At 54.5% G+C, this 17,004-nt stretch overlaps 4 protein-coding genes across 4 annotated transcripts in view; 3 read left to right on the top strand and 1 right to left on the bottom strand.

Annotated features, from left to right (window-relative positions):
- Window positions 1-644, top strand: part of GUITHDRAFT_143966 (hypothetical protein) — a gene marked incomplete at both ends in the record, with an annotated part of 3,315 nt that extends 2,671 nt beyond the window's left edge. The window contains 3 exons of the mRNA XM_005825695.1: window positions 300-335; window positions 378-560; window positions 597-644. Coding sequence (XP_005825752.1) covers window positions 300-335; window positions 378-560; window positions 597-644 — 267 coding nt within the window. The remainder of the gene's footprint in view (window positions 1-299; window positions 336-377; window positions 561-596) is intronic.
- GUITHDRAFT_154621 (hypothetical protein) lies at window positions 616-2,125 on the bottom strand. Its single transcript, XM_005825694.1, has 7 exons — window positions 2,109-2,125; window positions 1,588-1,777; window positions 1,392-1,534; window positions 1,266-1,325; window positions 993-1,112; window positions 831-940; window positions 616-782 (listed from the first exon to the last, which is right to left on the bottom strand). Exons 1-7 carry the CDS (start codon window positions 2,112-2,114, stop codon window positions 701-703), a joined length of 711 nt encoding a protein of 236 aa, XP_005825751.1. The 5' UTR covers window positions 2,115-2,125; the 3' UTR covers window positions 616-700.
- Window positions 2,126-2,590: 465 nt separating this feature from the next.
- GUITHDRAFT_143965 (hypothetical protein) lies at window positions 2,591-11,049 on the top strand (the record flags this gene model as incomplete). Its single annotated transcript, XM_005825693.1, has 5 exons — window positions 2,591-5,581; window positions 5,737-7,689; window positions 7,943-9,685; window positions 9,731-10,663; window positions 10,885-11,049. 5 exons carry the CDS (start codon window positions 2,591-2,593, stop codon window positions 11,047-11,049), a joined length of 7,785 nt encoding a protein of 2,594 aa, XP_005825750.1.
- Window positions 11,050-13,638: 2,589 nt separating this feature from the next.
- The window catches only part of GUITHDRAFT_143964 (hypothetical protein), a gene marked incomplete at both ends in the record, with an annotated part of 4,806 nt that continues 1,440 nt past the window's right edge, over window positions 13,639-17,004 (top strand). The window contains 14 exons of the mRNA XM_005825692.1: window positions 13,639-14,111; window positions 14,236-14,406; window positions 14,646-14,814; window positions 15,059-15,139; window positions 15,319-15,384; window positions 15,429-15,458; window positions 15,605-15,649; window positions 15,700-15,750; window positions 15,922-15,972; window positions 16,074-16,130; window positions 16,258-16,308; window positions 16,361-16,425; window positions 16,480-16,576; window positions 16,733-16,798. Of these exons, the coding sequence (XP_005825749.1) occupies window positions 13,639-14,111; window positions 14,236-14,406; window positions 14,646-14,814; window positions 15,059-15,139; window positions 15,319-15,384; window positions 15,429-15,458; window positions 15,605-15,649; window positions 15,700-15,750; window positions 15,922-15,972; window positions 16,074-16,130; window positions 16,258-16,308; window positions 16,361-16,425; window positions 16,480-16,576; window positions 16,733-16,798 (1,473 nt within the window). The remainder of the gene's footprint in view (window positions 14,112-14,235; window positions 14,407-14,645; window positions 14,815-15,058; window positions 15,140-15,318; window positions 15,385-15,428; window positions 15,459-15,604; window positions 15,650-15,699; window positions 15,751-15,921; window positions 15,973-16,073; window positions 16,131-16,257; window positions 16,309-16,360; window positions 16,426-16,479; window positions 16,577-16,732; window positions 16,799-17,004) is intronic.

The following is a 17,004-nucleotide window of genomic DNA, read 5'->3' as shown; positions in this document are numbered from 1 at the left end:
ACGACCGTCCCTCCCTTCCCTTCCTCCTCTCTCCTCCCTCCCTCCCTCCGCCTCCCTCCCTCCCTCCCTCCCTCCCTCCCTCCCTCCTCCTCTCTCCTCCTCCTCCCCCCCCCCTTCCTCGCTCTTCGCTCCCCCTCCTCCCTTTGATCTCCTGCTCCCCTTTTCCTCTCCTTTCCGCACTCACTCCTTTATCCTTTGACTTCGATCACCCCCCTCTCCACCAGCTTCGCCACCCCTCCGACATCCTGAGCCCTCATCGCAGCCTTTCTCCTCCTTCCTGCTGACATGCTTGACCGCAGGTCGGGATGGACACGTTCGGGCTCGACGAGTTCATGGTAGACGACGATGAATGAAGTATGAGCAAGACTGTTCAACAGTTTGTGAACTTGCTGTTGCTAGAGTTTATCAGTAGCGATGGTGATGGTAAAGATGGTTATGATGACGACTACGATGACGAAGATGAAAGGAAGGGAATGTTGAAATGGACGGAGCAGGGAGGGGGAGAAGAAGAAACTGTGACGGGGGAGCGTCAGGACGAGTCGGAAGTACAGGAGGAGAAGGTGATTGCGCTGTTTGTCGCGACAAATTTGCCGCAGGAGCAGGAAGAGAAGGAAACAGCGGTCTCAACCGTTCAGCCGGAATAACATAACTTGTGCATGTACAGCTTGGCATCATCGTCATCTTTCAGCTTGTACGGCGGTCAGAAGACAGGACACAGGAAGTAACAAGTCCATACCAGGCACTCGTACTCCTTCTCATCGACAACCTCCACCTTGAACGGCCTTGCCAACAAGTCAACGATGTTCGAGTTGTTCTTGTCCGTTTCTTACTTCCCAGGAAGTTCATCGATCTTGGCAAAGAACATGAACGAGAAAGGTCGGTCAACAAACACGTTGTAAATGATCGTCCCGGGTTTTACAAACTGCAAGATCGTCCATATCTGCAAGAGAATTGTTAGAACTCCAGATGAAGCAAGCAAGCAAACAAACAACCAGATTGTCATGGAAATCATCGTCATACAAGGAGTCAGATGACTGATTGTAAATCACTTCAGACATTATGATGTAGTCGAATTTCCCATCCTCTGTTTCGGATTCCTGCTTCAGAGGCCCCTGGGATAGATTGAGCAAGACGTAGGAAATCCTCTTTTCCCCTCACTCCCCTCTCCTCTCCTCTCCTCTCCTCTCCCCTCCCCTCCCCTCCTCTCCTCTCGTTTCCCTTCCTCTCCTCTCCTCTCCTCTCCTCTCCTCTCCTCCTCTCCTCACCCAGCGATCTTTCGCCTCCTCTCCCCACTGGAGCTCAACAACCCTGATTGAGCCTTTCCCCTGCCACCCTCAGACGTCACTCGATCTTTCCAAGACCATACATCTGAGTTGACAACTCAGTCAGACCTCCATCCCTTCACATCCAACATCGTTCCACTCGTTCAGCGACACGTCTTGCTCCAGCGCAAGGTTCTTCTTCACGCTCCTCCTCAGTTGATTGACACACCCCCAGCACCTGCAGCTGCCGCTCGCTGTCGCAGCCTCTTCCACTGCCAGTCAGAGTCACTGGGCAGGAGCAGCAGCGAGGAGGCCGAGTTCGCACCTCTACAACGAGCTTCCGTCGATGTGACATGCGCGCCCATCCTGCTGATCGCAAGGGACAGGTGACCCAGTCCTGCTCCGAGCTCCAACACTCTCCGTCCTGAGAACTCACTCTGCTTCTTCTGTAGGTAGTTGCGCAGCACCAGTGAAGCATTCCATAGGATGGTGCCGTCGGAGTTTTCCGAGTAGACCTGAGCACAAGGCAAAGATGACACACGTTTGCAGCATCGAGAGAAGAGGAGATTATAGGAGGGGAGGGGAAGAGAGGTGAGGTGAGGTGATCAGGTGGGTGTAAGGGAGAGATTCTAGGAGGGATGATAATGTTTCAAAACGAAGGGAAGGATATGGAGGGGAAAACCAAAGAAGCGGAGTTCGTCGAGAAGAAGGAGTAAGACGACCATAAGGAGGAGTAAGATGAGAAGGACAAGGAAGAGGAGAAAAACAAGAAGGAGAAAGAGGAGCAGGAGCAGGAGGAGCAGGAGCAGGAGCAGCAGGAGGTAGGGGCGGGGGCGGGGAAGAAACCTGCATAGCGACCGCACGATTGAGTTGGGTGCGAGAGGGGACGAGGGCCACATTCCTTGTTGGTCTATGTCGGGCAAACATGGTGAGCTACCCATGAGGGGAGGGGAGAGAGGACAGAACAGCACAGCACAGCACAGCACAGCACAGCACAGCACAGCACAGCACAGCACAGCACAGCACAGCACAGCACAGCACAGCACAGCACAGCACAGCACAGCAAAAGCACAGCACAGCACAGGATAGGAGCAGAGGATTGGACATTAGGAGGAAGGAAGAAGGAGATAGAAGATCAGTGAAGGAGGAGAGGAGCACCTTAGGGACAGTCAGGACAGGAAGGTAGGCAGCAGGAGAGGAGGAAGCCACTTCGTATCTGCCCTTCTTGGAGCGCATTCAACCATCGCATGCCGTCTGATTGTTTGGCATGCTCTGATATCACCGGGCAGGCCGATCATGAAGGGGTGAAGTGAAGGAGTGGACAAGACATGGAGTCTTCGCTAGCTTCGCCTCAAACGACTTTCGTGCAGAGCGCACGGTCAAGGTATGAGAGCGTCATCCTGGAGCATGAAGGGCAGAGAGTTGAGGATGCGAATCACCTTCGGATCGGGGATGTGTTCAGCATCGTGTGCGCGGACATTCCTGGATCGATGAGCTCCGATGGGTTTGTAGATGAGAACTGTTGGCTGAGACGCAACTTCGACCTTGCGGATGGAGCCGACGATGTAGACTCGCTGTTTGTTGTGTATGCAAAGGAGAATCATGCAGCTCGTATCAAGTACAACTCAACACTGCAGCACGTGGACAGTCTGGTCGGGATGACAGACGTGCAGAAGAAAAAGATGCTCGCGAGCCTCCTCTCCGACATGCAGAACGAGCAGATGACGAACGAGTCAGAGTCCAGGAGGAACCTGGGGAAGGTTGTCAAGTTCGGGGACAAAGTGCAGCTGAAGCACTTCAAGAGCGGCAAGATGTTGATCGCTGAGCAAGTGGGCAAGAACGGCTCCTCCGTGGCAGGAGTGAAGATCAGGAGGGACTACGACGAGAACTCATGGTTTGTCTTCACTCCAAGGTACAAGAGTCACAACCTCTACGATCCAGTCCGCTACCATGACAGCATCTGCATCGCCGCCTTTGCAGCAGAGACGTTCGTGCAAGTCGCCGCAGACAAGTCGGAGGATCCAGCGCACAACCTGCTGCCCTACGACGTCCATGAAATCTTCTCGTACCGAGACACCTGCAACTGGAAGCTGAGAAAGCATGCGAGGTGGGACAGCTTCGGCCCCAGCTTCGTCAGGGGAGGGAGTGTAGTCAGGCTGACCCACAAGGAGCACGACCTCTACGTCTCCTCCATCGTGCGGGGGGAGGAGTGCGAGCTGGGGCTGGAGAAGGATGAGTTGGGGCTGATGGCATTCTCGCTGTGGAGGTTGGAGCTGGAGGGAGGGGAGACAGGTCGGCAGGTCGAGTACGGCGACAACTGTATGCTGCAGAACCTGTTGACTGGGCGGTACCTCTGTCTCAGCAAGCAAGGGCTGGAGATGGCGCTAGAGAGGAACTACGATGCTCGTCTCACGTTGGATCCTGTCTTCCTTACCTCGGGCCTAATGCGTTGGGGGGGCTGCTGCCATATTCGCTCGCGAGAGCAGAAGGCGTACCTCCATGCGCAGCACGAGCATGACGGGAAGAGGTCGACGCTGACGATGATCGAGTGGTTGAACAAGGGGGATGTCTTCGATGTGCTGCCTGTGTCTGAGGATGTGGAGGTAGCGTGCAGGACGATGTTGAGTCTGGAGAAGGCGCTCAGGTTGTACCAGTCGCTGATCAACATGAAGGACTTCCAGGTCAAGGTCAACATATCGACCTACAACCACCTGTCCACCCTCAAGGTGCTTGAAGATGCCATCAACAACTGCAACGTCTCTCATCACAACCGCTCCATGTTCTGGAAGCACCTGCTGAGAAACAGCAAGGTGCTGGTGCTTGTCGTCGAGCTGGCTCTCTCCATCTACAACCTCTGGAGCTCGTCGGAGCACAAGAACGGGGAGTTCGAGTCCCTCCGCTCCATCTACTTCCGCTGCCATGAGCTCTTGCAGAGCGCATGCTACAACTGCTTCGCCAACGGCAAGACGATCTCTTCCTTCATCCGCGACTTCGACAGCCACTTGCGGAACCCGGTCTGCACCGAGATCGTCGGAGAGACTATCAAAGTGATCATACATGAGAACGAGGAGTTGATTGGCAACACTCAAGAATCTGACATCGACCAATTCATCTCTACCCTCCAGACATCTCACGACAACCTTCCGCTGCTCCTCAAGATCTTCACGTCGTACGCTAAGTGCGGAGACAAGGGGATCATACATCTTCAAGACTACATCTCCCACAAGCTGCTGCAGGACCTCTCCAAGTTCCTGATCAAGACTCACAAGGGGGACAAGGACATGGCGGAGGTCGTGTACCAGCAGGGCAAGGCGACCAAGACCATCGACCTCGAGGCCGTGTGCGTATCACCAGCGTACGAGGGAGTCTTCCACCTCTACCTCGTGTGTCTCGAGCTCTACGAGAGCCTCTGCATCGGCTGCAACCACCGCAGCCGTCAAGTGATCAACAAGCTCGTCAGCTACGACGCTCTCCTCAGCTCTCTCGAGGGAGAAAAGCTTCCCTTGTCCCTGCTGCGGAGGTTCGCCAGGCTGATGCTCGTGCTGTACGTCCAGCGCAACCCCAGCGACTACGTCCAGCTCCACATCTCAACGCAGCTTCTCCACGAGATCGACGAGGCTCTCGACCTGCCCCGCCCAACCTTCGAGCTCGACAAAATATTCCGAGACTTCCGCCCTCTGAAGAAGTGTGTGGTGAACAACCTGTTGAACTCGGCCAAGTTCGGGCTCCTCAACAAGAACAACGGCCAAGAGGCGCTCAAGGACGCTCTCCTGTACAGCCTGTCGCTGGCCGAGCTGTGCTCCGAGCTGTTGAGACTTGGCTGCTTCTCTGACTACGATGAGATGAACAGCTCGCTCATCCCTTGCCTTCTGTCCCACCTTGACAAGCGATACGTCCCCGACGAATGCGCTGATCGTTCAGACAACAGAGTTGAGAACGAGATCAGAACGACGCTGCTCAGGACCAAGCTTGCAGTCTGCCGCATGCTCGACTTCGTCTGCGACCTGAGGCTCAAGATCAGGCTCCCCAAGCTCCTCTCTGTGTACAAGGTTGCGATTCCATCGAGCAGGTCCAGGTCCTTCGGCCCCGAGGACGTGGAGAGGTTGGAGGAGCTGCTGAGGACGAACCACAGGGATGAGATGGCGAAGCTGATCTCCTACCTCTCCCTCTCCAACGGAGGGGGAGGAAACAGGCTCGCAGACAACCTGCTCCACCTTCTCAAGTTTGACATGAAGGAGCTTTCGCTAGTCGCCCTCAAACTTCTCTTCCGTGAACATTCGCCGAGGTTGGAGCTGTACAGAGAGTTGAACAACATACAGGTCTCCTCACTGCAACACTCCTCCTCCTCCTCTTTCTCCTCCTGCTCCAAACCAATCCTCCTCTTGCTCTTGCTCCTCCTCCTCCTCCTCCTCCTGCATGTCGACTACTTCCAGCATCTTCAGCGCTTTCTTTCTTCTCCTCACCTTCTCCTCAGATTCTCTTCGACCCTGGCTCCATCAGCGCCTACAAGAAGTGCAAGGAGAGCATGAGAACGCTACACAAGCACAGAGCTCGCCTCCTCCGCTCCCTCCGCTCCTCCTTCAAGACCGTCGCCATCGACCTCGAGGAGCTAAGCGATGTTTGCAGAGCTGTAGCCTCAGTCTCCGACATCTGCAGGCCGAGAGAGGAGACGGCAGAGGAGGTCAGAGTCTCGATCCACAACAAGGAGACCGTCCGCCGGTCCCGCGTCCACCTACTCATCGTCGAGGTACTGGAAGCAAGTATCAAGTGGATCTCAGCTTCGACGCTGTCGTATGATCCGAGGGAAGCTGAGAGGGGAGTGCTGGAACAGAGGTTTCTACGGCTGCTCTACCTCTGCTTCCGCTTCATCGACAGCTTCTGCCGCCATGCTGAAGAGAACCAGATGCTGCTGTCCAAGCATGTCGACCTCCTCCTCGTCTTCATCGGACGTGGGCTCCATGTTACCAGAGCTCTGTCCTCCATCTTCCAGGACAACTGGAAGTTGTCGAATGAGGTGGAGGAGAAGACCATTGCTCGGATCATCCAGCACATCATATCAGGGTCAGACCACAAGTACCGCAAGCCTCACTACCTCGACTTCTTCTGCTCCGTCTGCCTAGTAGGCGGCACCCACGTCTCCAAAAACCTCCAGTACACCTTCAAGCAGCTGTGCCAGTACGGGCCGTACAAGTGCGAGGGGTCGAGGAGCCTGGGCGGTGCCGACGACAGGTCGCCGGATACGGAGGAGGAGGCTCTGCTGCTTTTTCGAGGGCAGGGCGGGAGGCGGAGGAAGGTAGAGCTGCTGGCAAACGGAAGGTCTGCCGCCAATCTGACAGACAAGGTCCTGCACCTCCTGTCGACGGTACACAGCGGGAGCGAAGAGAAGGCATCCAGGGTAACGTTCACGGATGCTCTGGAGAAGCGATCAGTGTTCCACATGGCGTACCATGTGAAGCTGCTGAACTTGCTCATCGTCATGCTGGAGGATCCCAACTCAGAGCTGCACTTCCAGGTTCAGAGTCTGCTCCCTCCGACCAAGTTGAAGGAGGAGATCTTGTCTGAAGAGACGCTGCCATGCGCCAAGATGCACCTGCTCAGGATCATGCGGCTGTTGTACCTCAGGAACGACCAGCCCATCTCCCATCCGATCCTCCAAGAGAACCTGTGGGACATCATTCAGTACGTGCAGGAGACGGTCAGGTCAGTCAGCCTGCGAGAGTTCTCGGTGCTCTTCTCTCCTCGTTCCTTCAACTTCTCCCAGCTGTTCGTCAACGACTGGGCTCCCTTCATCAAGGACGTGCTGGTCAAGGAGGAGGTCATGGAGCAGACGAGCGAGGACAACATGACATGCCTTAGCCTTCTTGTCGACCGCATTGTCGACATTCTTAACGAGCGAGCGCTGAACGCTGACAGGGCCTCCGTCCTCGTCGACATCTACGAGATCGTTCGGTCCAGGCACGTCATCTCCACCGCCGTCCTCACCGACCGCGCAAAGCAGCACATGCAAGTCGACTCGAGCCGCAGGAGGCTGTCGGACGTGCGAGTGAGCCAAGAGGAGGAGGAGCAGCAGCAGGACTACAACCTGAAGGACATCAAGGACCTTGCTTCGGAGTTGATGCAGGGCGTCGAGCTCTTTGCGCAGGCTTTTCTGCAGGCTGTTGACCCCGTTGGGCGGCAGGAGACGGCTGCTGATGGGGAGAATGGGAGGCTCGTGCTAGGGCAGGACAGAGAGGAGATGTTGAACCTTTGCAACAGCATCCAGTTGCTGAAGGAGACGAAAGTGAACCTCTCCTCGTCGAGCTCGATCTCGGAGGAGCCGACGATGCTGTTCCAGGCGGATCAGGCGAAGTACATGGTGGAGCTGCTGATCAAGAACTGCTCTGGAGGAGGAGACATTGTTGAGCACGAGATGCTGATTGCGCTCAAGGTCAGTGTGCGTGTGCGAGAGAGGTCTAGGGACTGAGGAGGAGGAGGAAGAGTAAGAAGGGGAGCAGAAGTAGGAGCAGGAGCAGGTTGTGAAGGCGAGAGAGGATAGGAGAAGTCTCAAGAGGGCGAGAGGGAAGAAGCAGACATGACAAGATGAGAGATGTGGAAGAAGTGAACACTCGTAAGGAGGAGAGTTTTACATCTGTTCACAAATCTACCTCGTCGTCAAGAACTCCCTAACAACTTCATCGCAGGTGTTGAGAATCCTCACAGTAAGGTGGAGGAGAGCTGTCTCCGACGAGCTCCCGCCCGAGTGGCTCAGGAGTGAGGTTCCATCCCTTCTTGTCACACTGATGAGCGACAAGAACGTCAGCGACCGGCTCGCCTACTGTTGCATGGAAGTTGGGATCGAGCTCCTTCAGAGCGCGGGGCAGGTGTTCCAAGAGTCGTTCTACGAGGTGATCAGCATCATGAAAGGAGCCCCGGACTTCTTCGCGGAGCTCCAGCGGAGGATCAAGAGGGGGGAGCGGGAGGCGAAGGAGAAGCATTCGTCGAGGAGAGGGGCCAGGGAGCAGCACAGGGCCACTGCAGGGCAGGACGGCAGCCTCCACTCGCTGGTGGTGCGAGCGATCAGGATGAAAGGAGGGATGGGAGAGTCTCAGGTCAAGCACATCATGCGCTTCCTCCACCTGCTCTGCGAGGGTCACAACCTGAAGCTGCAGAACTTCCTGCGGTTCCAGCAAGGGAGCGCCCGGTCCGTCGACCTCGTGTCCAGTGCCGCCTCCTACGTCGACGGAGTCGTGCAGTACATCTCATGCCGGACGGTGGAGGAGGTTCAGGTCGCAATGCTCGCCATCGCTGAATTCACTCAGAGTCCTTGCCGGGGCAACCAGGTGGCGCTGGTGGATACGAGGCTGTGCGCTTGTGCCAACGAGATTCTGAGCCTCAACATGGCGAGGACTAGCTCGAAGGTCGAGGAGGAGGAGGAGGAGGAGTACGAGAAGAACATCTTCAAACTGAAGGCGGCTACTGCTACAGTACTCCTTGCCCTCCTGGAGTGCGTCGACCGTTCTTATATCCCAGAGAGGATGCTTGCTTCTTTGAACGCCAACAACCTCATCGACAACATGAACCTCTTGCTGCGCAAGTACAACCCGAACAGACTTCGGACTCTCAAGTCCCTCCATGACTGCGAGAAGATCAAGCTTCACATACCGAAGCACTTCGACGCCTCCTTCTGGGATATCCCGCACACGACTGGGGAGAGCGAGGAGGACAAGGAGGCTGAGACTATCGCCCAGCACTACTACATCACATACATCACTCTCGCAGAGTTCGACAACACCGGGACCTTGCAGAAGGCGTGCACAGAAGAAAACATATGGGACCTGAACAACTTGAAGCGGAAAGTTGGTGTGATAGAGATCAGCAGGAAAGGAGTGTTGGAAAGAGCTTACTTCATCATCCCAGACATCTGCCAGTACCTTACCGTCACCTCCAAAAAGCGCTTCATCTACAACGTCAAACGGACCAACTTGCAATCTCAGCTGACGGGTTTCACGGAGAGAATGGAGGAGTTCTACGATGAGATGAGGTATCAGCAGCTGCTGAACCAGCATCCCCTCCTGCGCTTCTTCGGCCTGTCCTACCGCGTGAGGGAGCAAGCCTTCTTCTTCAACGCCTGCCTCATCAACCTCGTCATCCTCTTCTTCTACGCGTACGAGTGCAACGGGTCGTTCGACTGCGGCGACAACGAGGACTTGAGGACGTACAAGGTCCGCCCTGTGGCCAAGGAATGTCTGATCGCCCTCTCAGTCGTCCAGTTCCTCCTCGCCATCACGCGGCAGTGGTGGTACGTGGTAGAGCGAGGGATCCCCAGGATCAAGCAGCTCATTCAGAGACACAGCTACCTCCCTCCGCAGAACCGCCTCCTCCAGCTCCTCCTCTCCCTCCCCCCCGATCAGTCCGACCCCAACTACCGCCATCGACGACTCAAGGTTTACCATCCTCCTGTGCGCTGAACGTGCTTGACATGCTTGCAGGTCCGACCGAGCGCGCTGCAAGTGAGGAAAGTCGACTTTGTGAGCGTGTTGTACCTCTTCTCGGACCTCTTCTTCTGGTGGATAACGCTCATGTCCCTTGCAAGCCTCCTCGCGCTCGTGCTCTCGTCGGAGGGGCGATTCTTCTTCCTCCTCATCCACCTCCTCGAAGTGTTCAATCACAGCCGAGTGCTGCGCAACGTGATCAAGTCCATCACATACCGTGGGGCCTCGCTGATCCAGACTGCCGTGCTGCTCGTCATCATGTACTACATCTTCGGCGTCGTAGGCTTCCTCCTCTTCCCTGAGAAGTTCCGCTTCGAGAGGGCCAACATCGAGGGAGGTCGCAGGCTGGACCCGAACAACAACGGAGCGCGGTGTACTTCAATATGGAAGTGTACCCTGGTGGTCCTGGACATGGGCCTGCGCAAGGGAGACCTTGGTGAAGCTCTCCATGAGATCCCTTGGACCGTCGACGACCCTTCCAGTCCCGATCGCTATCTCATCGTGTACCGCATGGTGTACACGTTCCTGTTCTACGTGATGGTCACGACGATCCTGATGAACATCATCTTCGGTATCATCATCGACACCTTCGCGGAGCTGCGCGAGAAGAAGGAGGAGCTGGATGAAGAGATTACGGGGAAGTGCTTCATCTGCGGCCTCGACCGCATCCTCTTCGACCAGGAGAGCAGGACGGGAACGGGCTTCGAGGACCACATAGGAAGAGAGCACAACCTCTGGAACTACCTCTACTTCTTCGTGTACCTCAAGGAGAGGGACTATGACGACTACTCCGGCGGCGAGTCTTACGTCTTCAGCAAGGTCCTGACCCTGGTACGTGACCCGGACACCCACGAGGTCCTCTGCGACAAAGACACTGGCAAGCAGCTCAAGGTCGCAAAGCAGAAGGTCGACCTCCTCTGGTTTCCTCAGGTAAGACTACCCCCTCCTCTTCCTCCTCCCCCCCCCCCCTTGCTCCCCTCGTCCCTCACCTCTCCTCCCTCCTTCCCTCCCTTCCTTCCGCCCACCCCACTCTGCCAACATCCCCCTCTCTGCCTCCAACTCTCTTTCCTTGTCTCTCACTCGTCCCATTCCCCCGCCTCCATCTGCTCGCTCCCTCCCTCCCTCCATCTCCCTCGCTAAAAGCTTGACAGAGAGCCGCGATCGTTCTTGGCGCTCATGGAGAGGGCAAGGAGGAGGAGCTACTCAAGAAGCTGGAAGATGTTCACCAGAGCTCAGCAGCTATCAATCACTCGCTATCCCACCAGCTCGATAAGGTGCTCGCCGCTACCAGGAAACGATACAACCAAGAGGAATGAAGGAGGAAGCAGAGTAAAAAGTATATTACATCCTTCAACCGCCGTCGGGATAACCATAAGCCAGCTAGCACGAAGACACTACCTGCCTCTGTTGTAGAGGAAAGAGAAGGACCCTGACTTCTTTTGCCTTCACCGTTTCATTCTTTGCTTCCATATCCCCCATTGCAGTCGAAACCCTTGTTATCAGCACCCATCCTCCCACTCCCAAACCATGCACCATTTCTCCGCCTATCGTTTGTCTACCCACCTCTTCGCCTTTGCCCTTTTCCTCGCTTCCTTCCATCGGTTTATCGTTTCTCACTTCATATCCCTTCATTCTATTTCCTATCTCTCCTTCACACCCTGTCTCTCCATCCTCTCTCATTGATACTCCCACATACCTCCATCAATACGCTGGGATAACAACGAAAAACTTTCCGGCTAGCACAGACACTCCCCTGTAAGGTTTCATCTCTCATCTTCTCTCTCCTATCACCTCTCTTCTTTCATCTCCTCTCTTCTTTCACCTCCTCTATCCTTCGTCTCTTCTCTCCTTTCCTCCCTCTCCTTTCATCTCCTCTCTCCTGTCATCTCCCCTTCACCTTGTCTCCCCTATCATATTCTCTCTCCTGTCATCTTCTCTCTCCTCTCCTCCTCTCCCTCTGTCGCTTCATCGTTCCCTTTCCTCGCCCGCTCCCTCCCCCTCTCCCCCTACGTCTCTGCCGCCGCCAGTTTGCAGCTGGGGCCAGTACTCTCGGCATTTCCAGTACCAGTAAAATTGAAAAGTACTCCTTTCAGGTTATCCTCACAAGATTACTTTTATATTTAAAACATTGTTTACTATATTGTTTTAAGAATAAAGAAGTCTCATCGCCCCCAGCACCATTTTCGGAGGCGTTTTACTTCTGACCTGGGCGTCAATCAAAGGGAGTCCACGGGGTACTTTGAGGGGAAAAGGAAGGGTCCAAAATATCAGGAGTTTCTTTGGGGGTAGGGTTAAAAATGTCAGTCTAAACACGGGTATGTTTCCCAAGAGAATTGATGATGAGGGAAGGTAGGGTACCCATTCGTGGTGGGTGGGGCTGGTCAAATCAATCGACTGAACCTTATCCGGTTGTAAGTTAGGTAGAGGGCCGGGGCCCTGTCATGGCAAACAATAGAAGTGGGGGGTGGGGAGGCTGGGAGATAGGGGTAGTCAGCACCGAGGCAGATTGCTGTCAGACGTAGATGGGGGTTTAGAACGGGACATTCAAGGGGTACGTGTCATCAAGTAGGGGTGGGGAGCTCCTGTTGGTAAAATTGTAACGTTTGTACCAGGGTGGGTGATCGACCAAAAAAAAAGGAAGAAACCGTCAGCTCGAAGTGAGGGTGGGGTAGTGAAAGTTTTGGAGGGTTGAGAAGTTTTGAAGGATGGATTTGAAACGTATCAGGCGAAAGAGGGGTCATTGCTGGACATTTGAGGGGTAATTCAAAAAAAATCTAAAATGGGATCAATAGGAAACAAGGGGGTAGGGTACGTGGTTTTATGGTTCCCAAAGGAGGGTAGGGGTAGGGTTATCTCTTGTTCTTGGCAAAACTTCTGGAGGGTGGGGGGTATGACACGCAATGTACCGTTGATAATGGACCCGTGCATCATAGTGAAAAAAGGTGTCAATTGTACGGTGGGGGTAGGTGCAGGGTTGAGATAACAGGGTAGGGTGAAGGTTTACTTTTAGTGTTTACAATGTTTTTGGTTCCGAAGAGTCTTGAGATCGCATCTGATGTCGGTCGAACAGGAAGTAAAATGAGTTTTAGAGGTCACGGCAATTAGTTGCACTACCACAGCTCAATCATAAAAGGCAATCGTGTATTTTAAAGTTGTCGAAAACATTATAAAGATGACTTCTCACCACATCATTTGCTTTACATTGTTATAAACAAACTTAAATAGTTTTTGGAGTAATTTTGTGTACTTGTAAACATCAGTTATAAAACTCCGGGGTTGCTCCCCTACCCAAAGGTGTGCGACTATGGCCCGAGCGGGCCGGGATGGAGGGAGAGTTGCTGGGGATGGAGGGAAAGCGAGGAGAGGATGGCGGTAGCATGAAGAGAGGAGGAGGAGGAGAGGGGAGGAGAGGCTGAATGCTGTAGATGAGGAGCAGGAAGCGCTCACTTACCCTGGTGGGAGTTATCCGAAGAGAGGTTCGAAGAGTTTCTAGGGGAGCTGAGCATAGAAAGCCGTGAGGAGGAAGAGAGAGGGATGGCAGGTCAGCACAGAGGTGAGCTGAAGTGCAAGTGTAAGCGTGATACAACAAGCTCGAGACTCAGAAGCTGAAGGGAAGAAGTGAGGAGAGGTCCAACAAAGTTGTTCTGAAAAATGGTTGGTGAGGACGAGGGCAAGGGGAACAGAGGGCGTGGACGTGGGAAATTTTGGCATAGGTGCGATCATTTCAGGCTGAAAGAGCTTTCTTGATAAATTCGTTGAAGGGTGCCTCAAAGTAGGAGAGGAGGGATCAGTCTGGAAAGTTGGGAGGCACAAACAACGTCAAGCCGGATTCCGTACTGACATGCTGGCAGGCTTGCGCGCGGTTGATGGTTGCAGCTGAGACCAGAAGAAGCTGAAGAATTGCGATGGTGATACAAGTCGAAGACGAGATGAGAGCGAGAGTGGCGTCGAGGAACGTCCAACGACGCTACACGGACTTCTACCTCGGACATGCCGGTCACGAAGCGTTGAAGCTCCACAGCAACATGTTCGTCAAGTTAGCTCCGCTGCCCATGAGCGACTCATTGGACGATGCTCGATCCCCGTTGAAGATGGAGAGGGCGACGTCGGACTCGGTGCAGGAGATGTTCAGGACAAGGAAGTCGAGCAGCCTTGTGTACGCCTCCGGCTCTAGCGAGTTGCCCTGGGAGGGGAACCATGGCAAGCACCTGTCTCCCTTGAACAGTGTGCAGCAGAAGCATCGAGAGGACATGTCGCGCTATGGGATGAGAATCATCAGCAACATGCCCGGCAGGAGCTCGTTGGACGAGGACGGGGAAGATTTGACAAAGGACAGAACGAGGGAGTTCAGCGATTTCTCCTTCGACGGCCCTGCGAGGTGACGATGAACCTCATACTATCCTCTCTCCTCCTCCTCCTCCTCCTCCTCCTCCTCCTCCCTCCTCCCTCTTCTCCCCTTTTCTCCATCTCTCCTGTGGCTATTTAATTCCCTATGGTACCAGCGCCGACAAGCTTCACGCTTCCAGCTGCCGCGCTGTTCTGACCTCGACCAACACCCGCGGCTCCTTCCTCCCCTCCGAGTCCTCCTGGGCGATGCCGAACCCGTTTGCTCGGGTGACTGGAAGTCTGTCTGCAAACTCCTCGCCGATCAACAGGAGATCGTCAAAGTTGAGGTGAGAACGAACAAGCGATGATGTACGTGTAGCTCCAGTAGTGTGAATTTGACTGCATACAAAGTATTCTCCTCTGCTCTGAATGTTACGGTGTGCGAATGTATGCTTCTCCCCTTGTGAACATCGTAGTTGACGCGTCGTGTGTGCTTGTTCTCAGAAATGCTTCATGGATATGTTTACTGTCCTGCATGTTGCGCTGAGAGATTAGAGAGCGGTGAGAAGTGACTTTGTTCTTGCAGGATTTCCTCTTCCGGATTTGATGAGGAGATTCACGATGATTTCAAGATGAGCCTCTCTCCGACGTTCTGGGGGCTGCGACAGATCTCAGAGCCTCTGATGAGAAAAGTTGAAGACTATGAACTGGTCGATGTTCAGTACGTGTACAACATGATCGTCGATGGCATGGCGGTAAGGATGATGGAGAGTTAATTATGTTTTGTTTGTCATGATGATGATGGAGATGATGACGACGACGACGATGGAGATGACGATGATGATGATGGAGATGACGATGATGATGATGGAGACGACGATGATGATGGAGATAACGATGATGATAGGGTCACATCTTGATTGACACAAGGAGTTCGGAAGCCTTCAAGGAGGAGGTAAAGTCCGTGAGGTGTTGTCTTCCTGCCTCACAAGCTCTCAGCACGTCTTCGGCTCGATCCTCCTGGAAGACTGTCGCAATCGCTGGGGGAGACATGCTGTGCTGATCAGCGAGACGGGAGAGGTGAGAATGATTAGACTGCAGATCCGCCCTCTCCTCCTCCTCCTCCTCCTCCTCCTCCTCCTCGTTCAATTCGCTCTTCCTCTTCCTCCTCCTCCTTAATCTTTTCTTGTTTCCTGCTCCTGCTCCTTCATCTCCTCCTCCTCCTCCTGCTCCTCCTCCTCCATCTCACCTTCCAGTAGTTTATGAGCAGAGAGAAACATGCGTTCGATGCCTTGCAGCAGTCTGAGCACATGCTGAGCATCAAGGTCAGAAAATTGTTTCAACGACACGGGAAGTGACGAGAATTTAGATGGTCCAAGGAGGATACGCAGAGTTCCAGGTGACGATGATGATGATATGGAGAAGGAGGAGGAGGAAATGAGGAGAAGGAGGAGGAGGAAAGGAGGAGAAGGAGGAGGAGGAGGATAGGAGGAGGAGGAGCATAGGAGGAGGAGAATGAAAGTTCTATGTTGATCGTCAAAACAGGCGAACTACGGGTTCCTGTGCGAGGCGCAAGCAGAGACTTCACAGGTGAGAGAGGGACCGTTGAAGGAGGAGGAGGAGGTGACAGCTGTTTGCAGGAGGCCCAGAAGCAGAGGAGGTCGCGGAGGTTGCACAGCTACCCATCACAGGTTAAGTTGTCACGACCATGTTGTCTGGCATGCGAGAGGAGGAGAGAAATAGGGGAAGAATTTCTGTTCAAAGGGGAAATGAATATTTGTTGAAGTTGGACGACAATGTTTGTAGTTTGTCAACTACTGATTGTTTCTGTTGTCTTCCTCACCTTCTGACTTCTCCATCAGGTCTTGTCTTGGCTGTTCATCAGTGGAATCGAACCTGCTGAGGATGAGCAAGTAACTTTGCTGCTGCTCCTCCTCCTCCTCCTCCTCCTCTATCTCCTCCTCCCCCCTCCTCCTTCCCTGTTCCCCCCCCCTCCCCTCACATGGTTGCGCAGGTGCTCAAGGATCTGAACCTGACGCACATCGTCAGCGTCACAGCGAAGCCCCATATGGTGACCTCCTACTCATCCTCCCCCTCTTCGCTCTTCCTCCCCTACCTCGCTCGTCCTCCTCCTCCTCTCCTCTCCACTTCCTTCCTCGCTTCCTCCTCCTCCTCCTCCTCTTCCTCACCCTCCGCAGGTCTCAGTCCCCGCAGACTTTCATCACCTCAAGATCGCGATCCGAGATGAGGTGAACAGGCAGCCTGCCGCTGTCTCCCTCCTCTGACCTCGAGCACGAGCAGAAGGAGGAGGATATCTCAGTTCACTTCGAGAGGACCTGGGACTTCATCTCCTCCGCGCACCACAAGTCCGTCCTCCTCCTCCTGCCCTCCCTCCTTCCGTCTGCTGACGTCATCGGCAGAGGAGGGAAGGTGCTCGTTCACTGCAAGATGGGGAGAAGTCGCAGCGCGTGCATGGTGCTCATGTGCCTCGTCCGGTCAGGAATCTTCACGCTTCAGGTGCGACTCCTCCTCCTCCTCCTCATCATCATCATCATCATCATCATCATCCCCTCCCCTCCCCTCCCCTCCCCCTCCCCCTCCTCCTCGCCTCCTCCTCTTGCTGCTGTCTTCATTCTCTCCCATACTCTTGTCTGTGGTCTCAATTCGTCTCAGGGCGCGTGGAAGCACCTCAAATTGTGTAGGAGGCAGATTGCGATCAACAAGGGATTCACCCAACAGGTGAGACGACGATGATCATGTGGAGAGGGAGAGAGGAGGAGGAGGAGGAGGAGGAGGAGGAGGAGGAAGAGAGGGGCCGGGGGGAAGAGAGGCCGGGGAGGGATGGCGGGGCAGGAGGAGGAGGCTGGGAAGGAGGGGGAGGACAGGAGGAAGGCAGCGAGATTGACATGTGAACAGTTGATCGACTTCGAAAAGAGCTTCACAGG

This window comes from Guillardia theta, assembly GCF_000315625.1.
Source record: "Guillardia theta CCMP2712 unplaced genomic scaffold GUITHscaffold_81, whole genome shotgun sequence".
In the NCBI taxonomy this organism is placed as follows: Eukaryota; class Cryptophyceae; order Pyrenomonadales; family Geminigeraceae; genus Guillardia; species Guillardia theta.
The sequence above is the reverse complement of the archived record's forward strand: the minus strand, read 5'-3'. Positions and strand labels throughout refer to the sequence as shown.

Excerpts from the sequence above, each read along its gene's own strand:
- GUITHDRAFT_154621 (XM_005825694.1), bottom strand. Across the intron at positions 1,326-1,391 it reads TTGGATGTGAAGGGATGGAG|GGGAAAGGCTCAATCAGGGT; the intron begins GTCTGACTGAGT and ends TGAGGGTGGCAG. Across the intron at positions 1,113-1,265 it reads AGGAGGCGAAAGATCGCTGG|GGGCCTCTGAAGCAGGAATC; the intron begins GTGAGGAGAGGA and ends AATCTATCCCAG.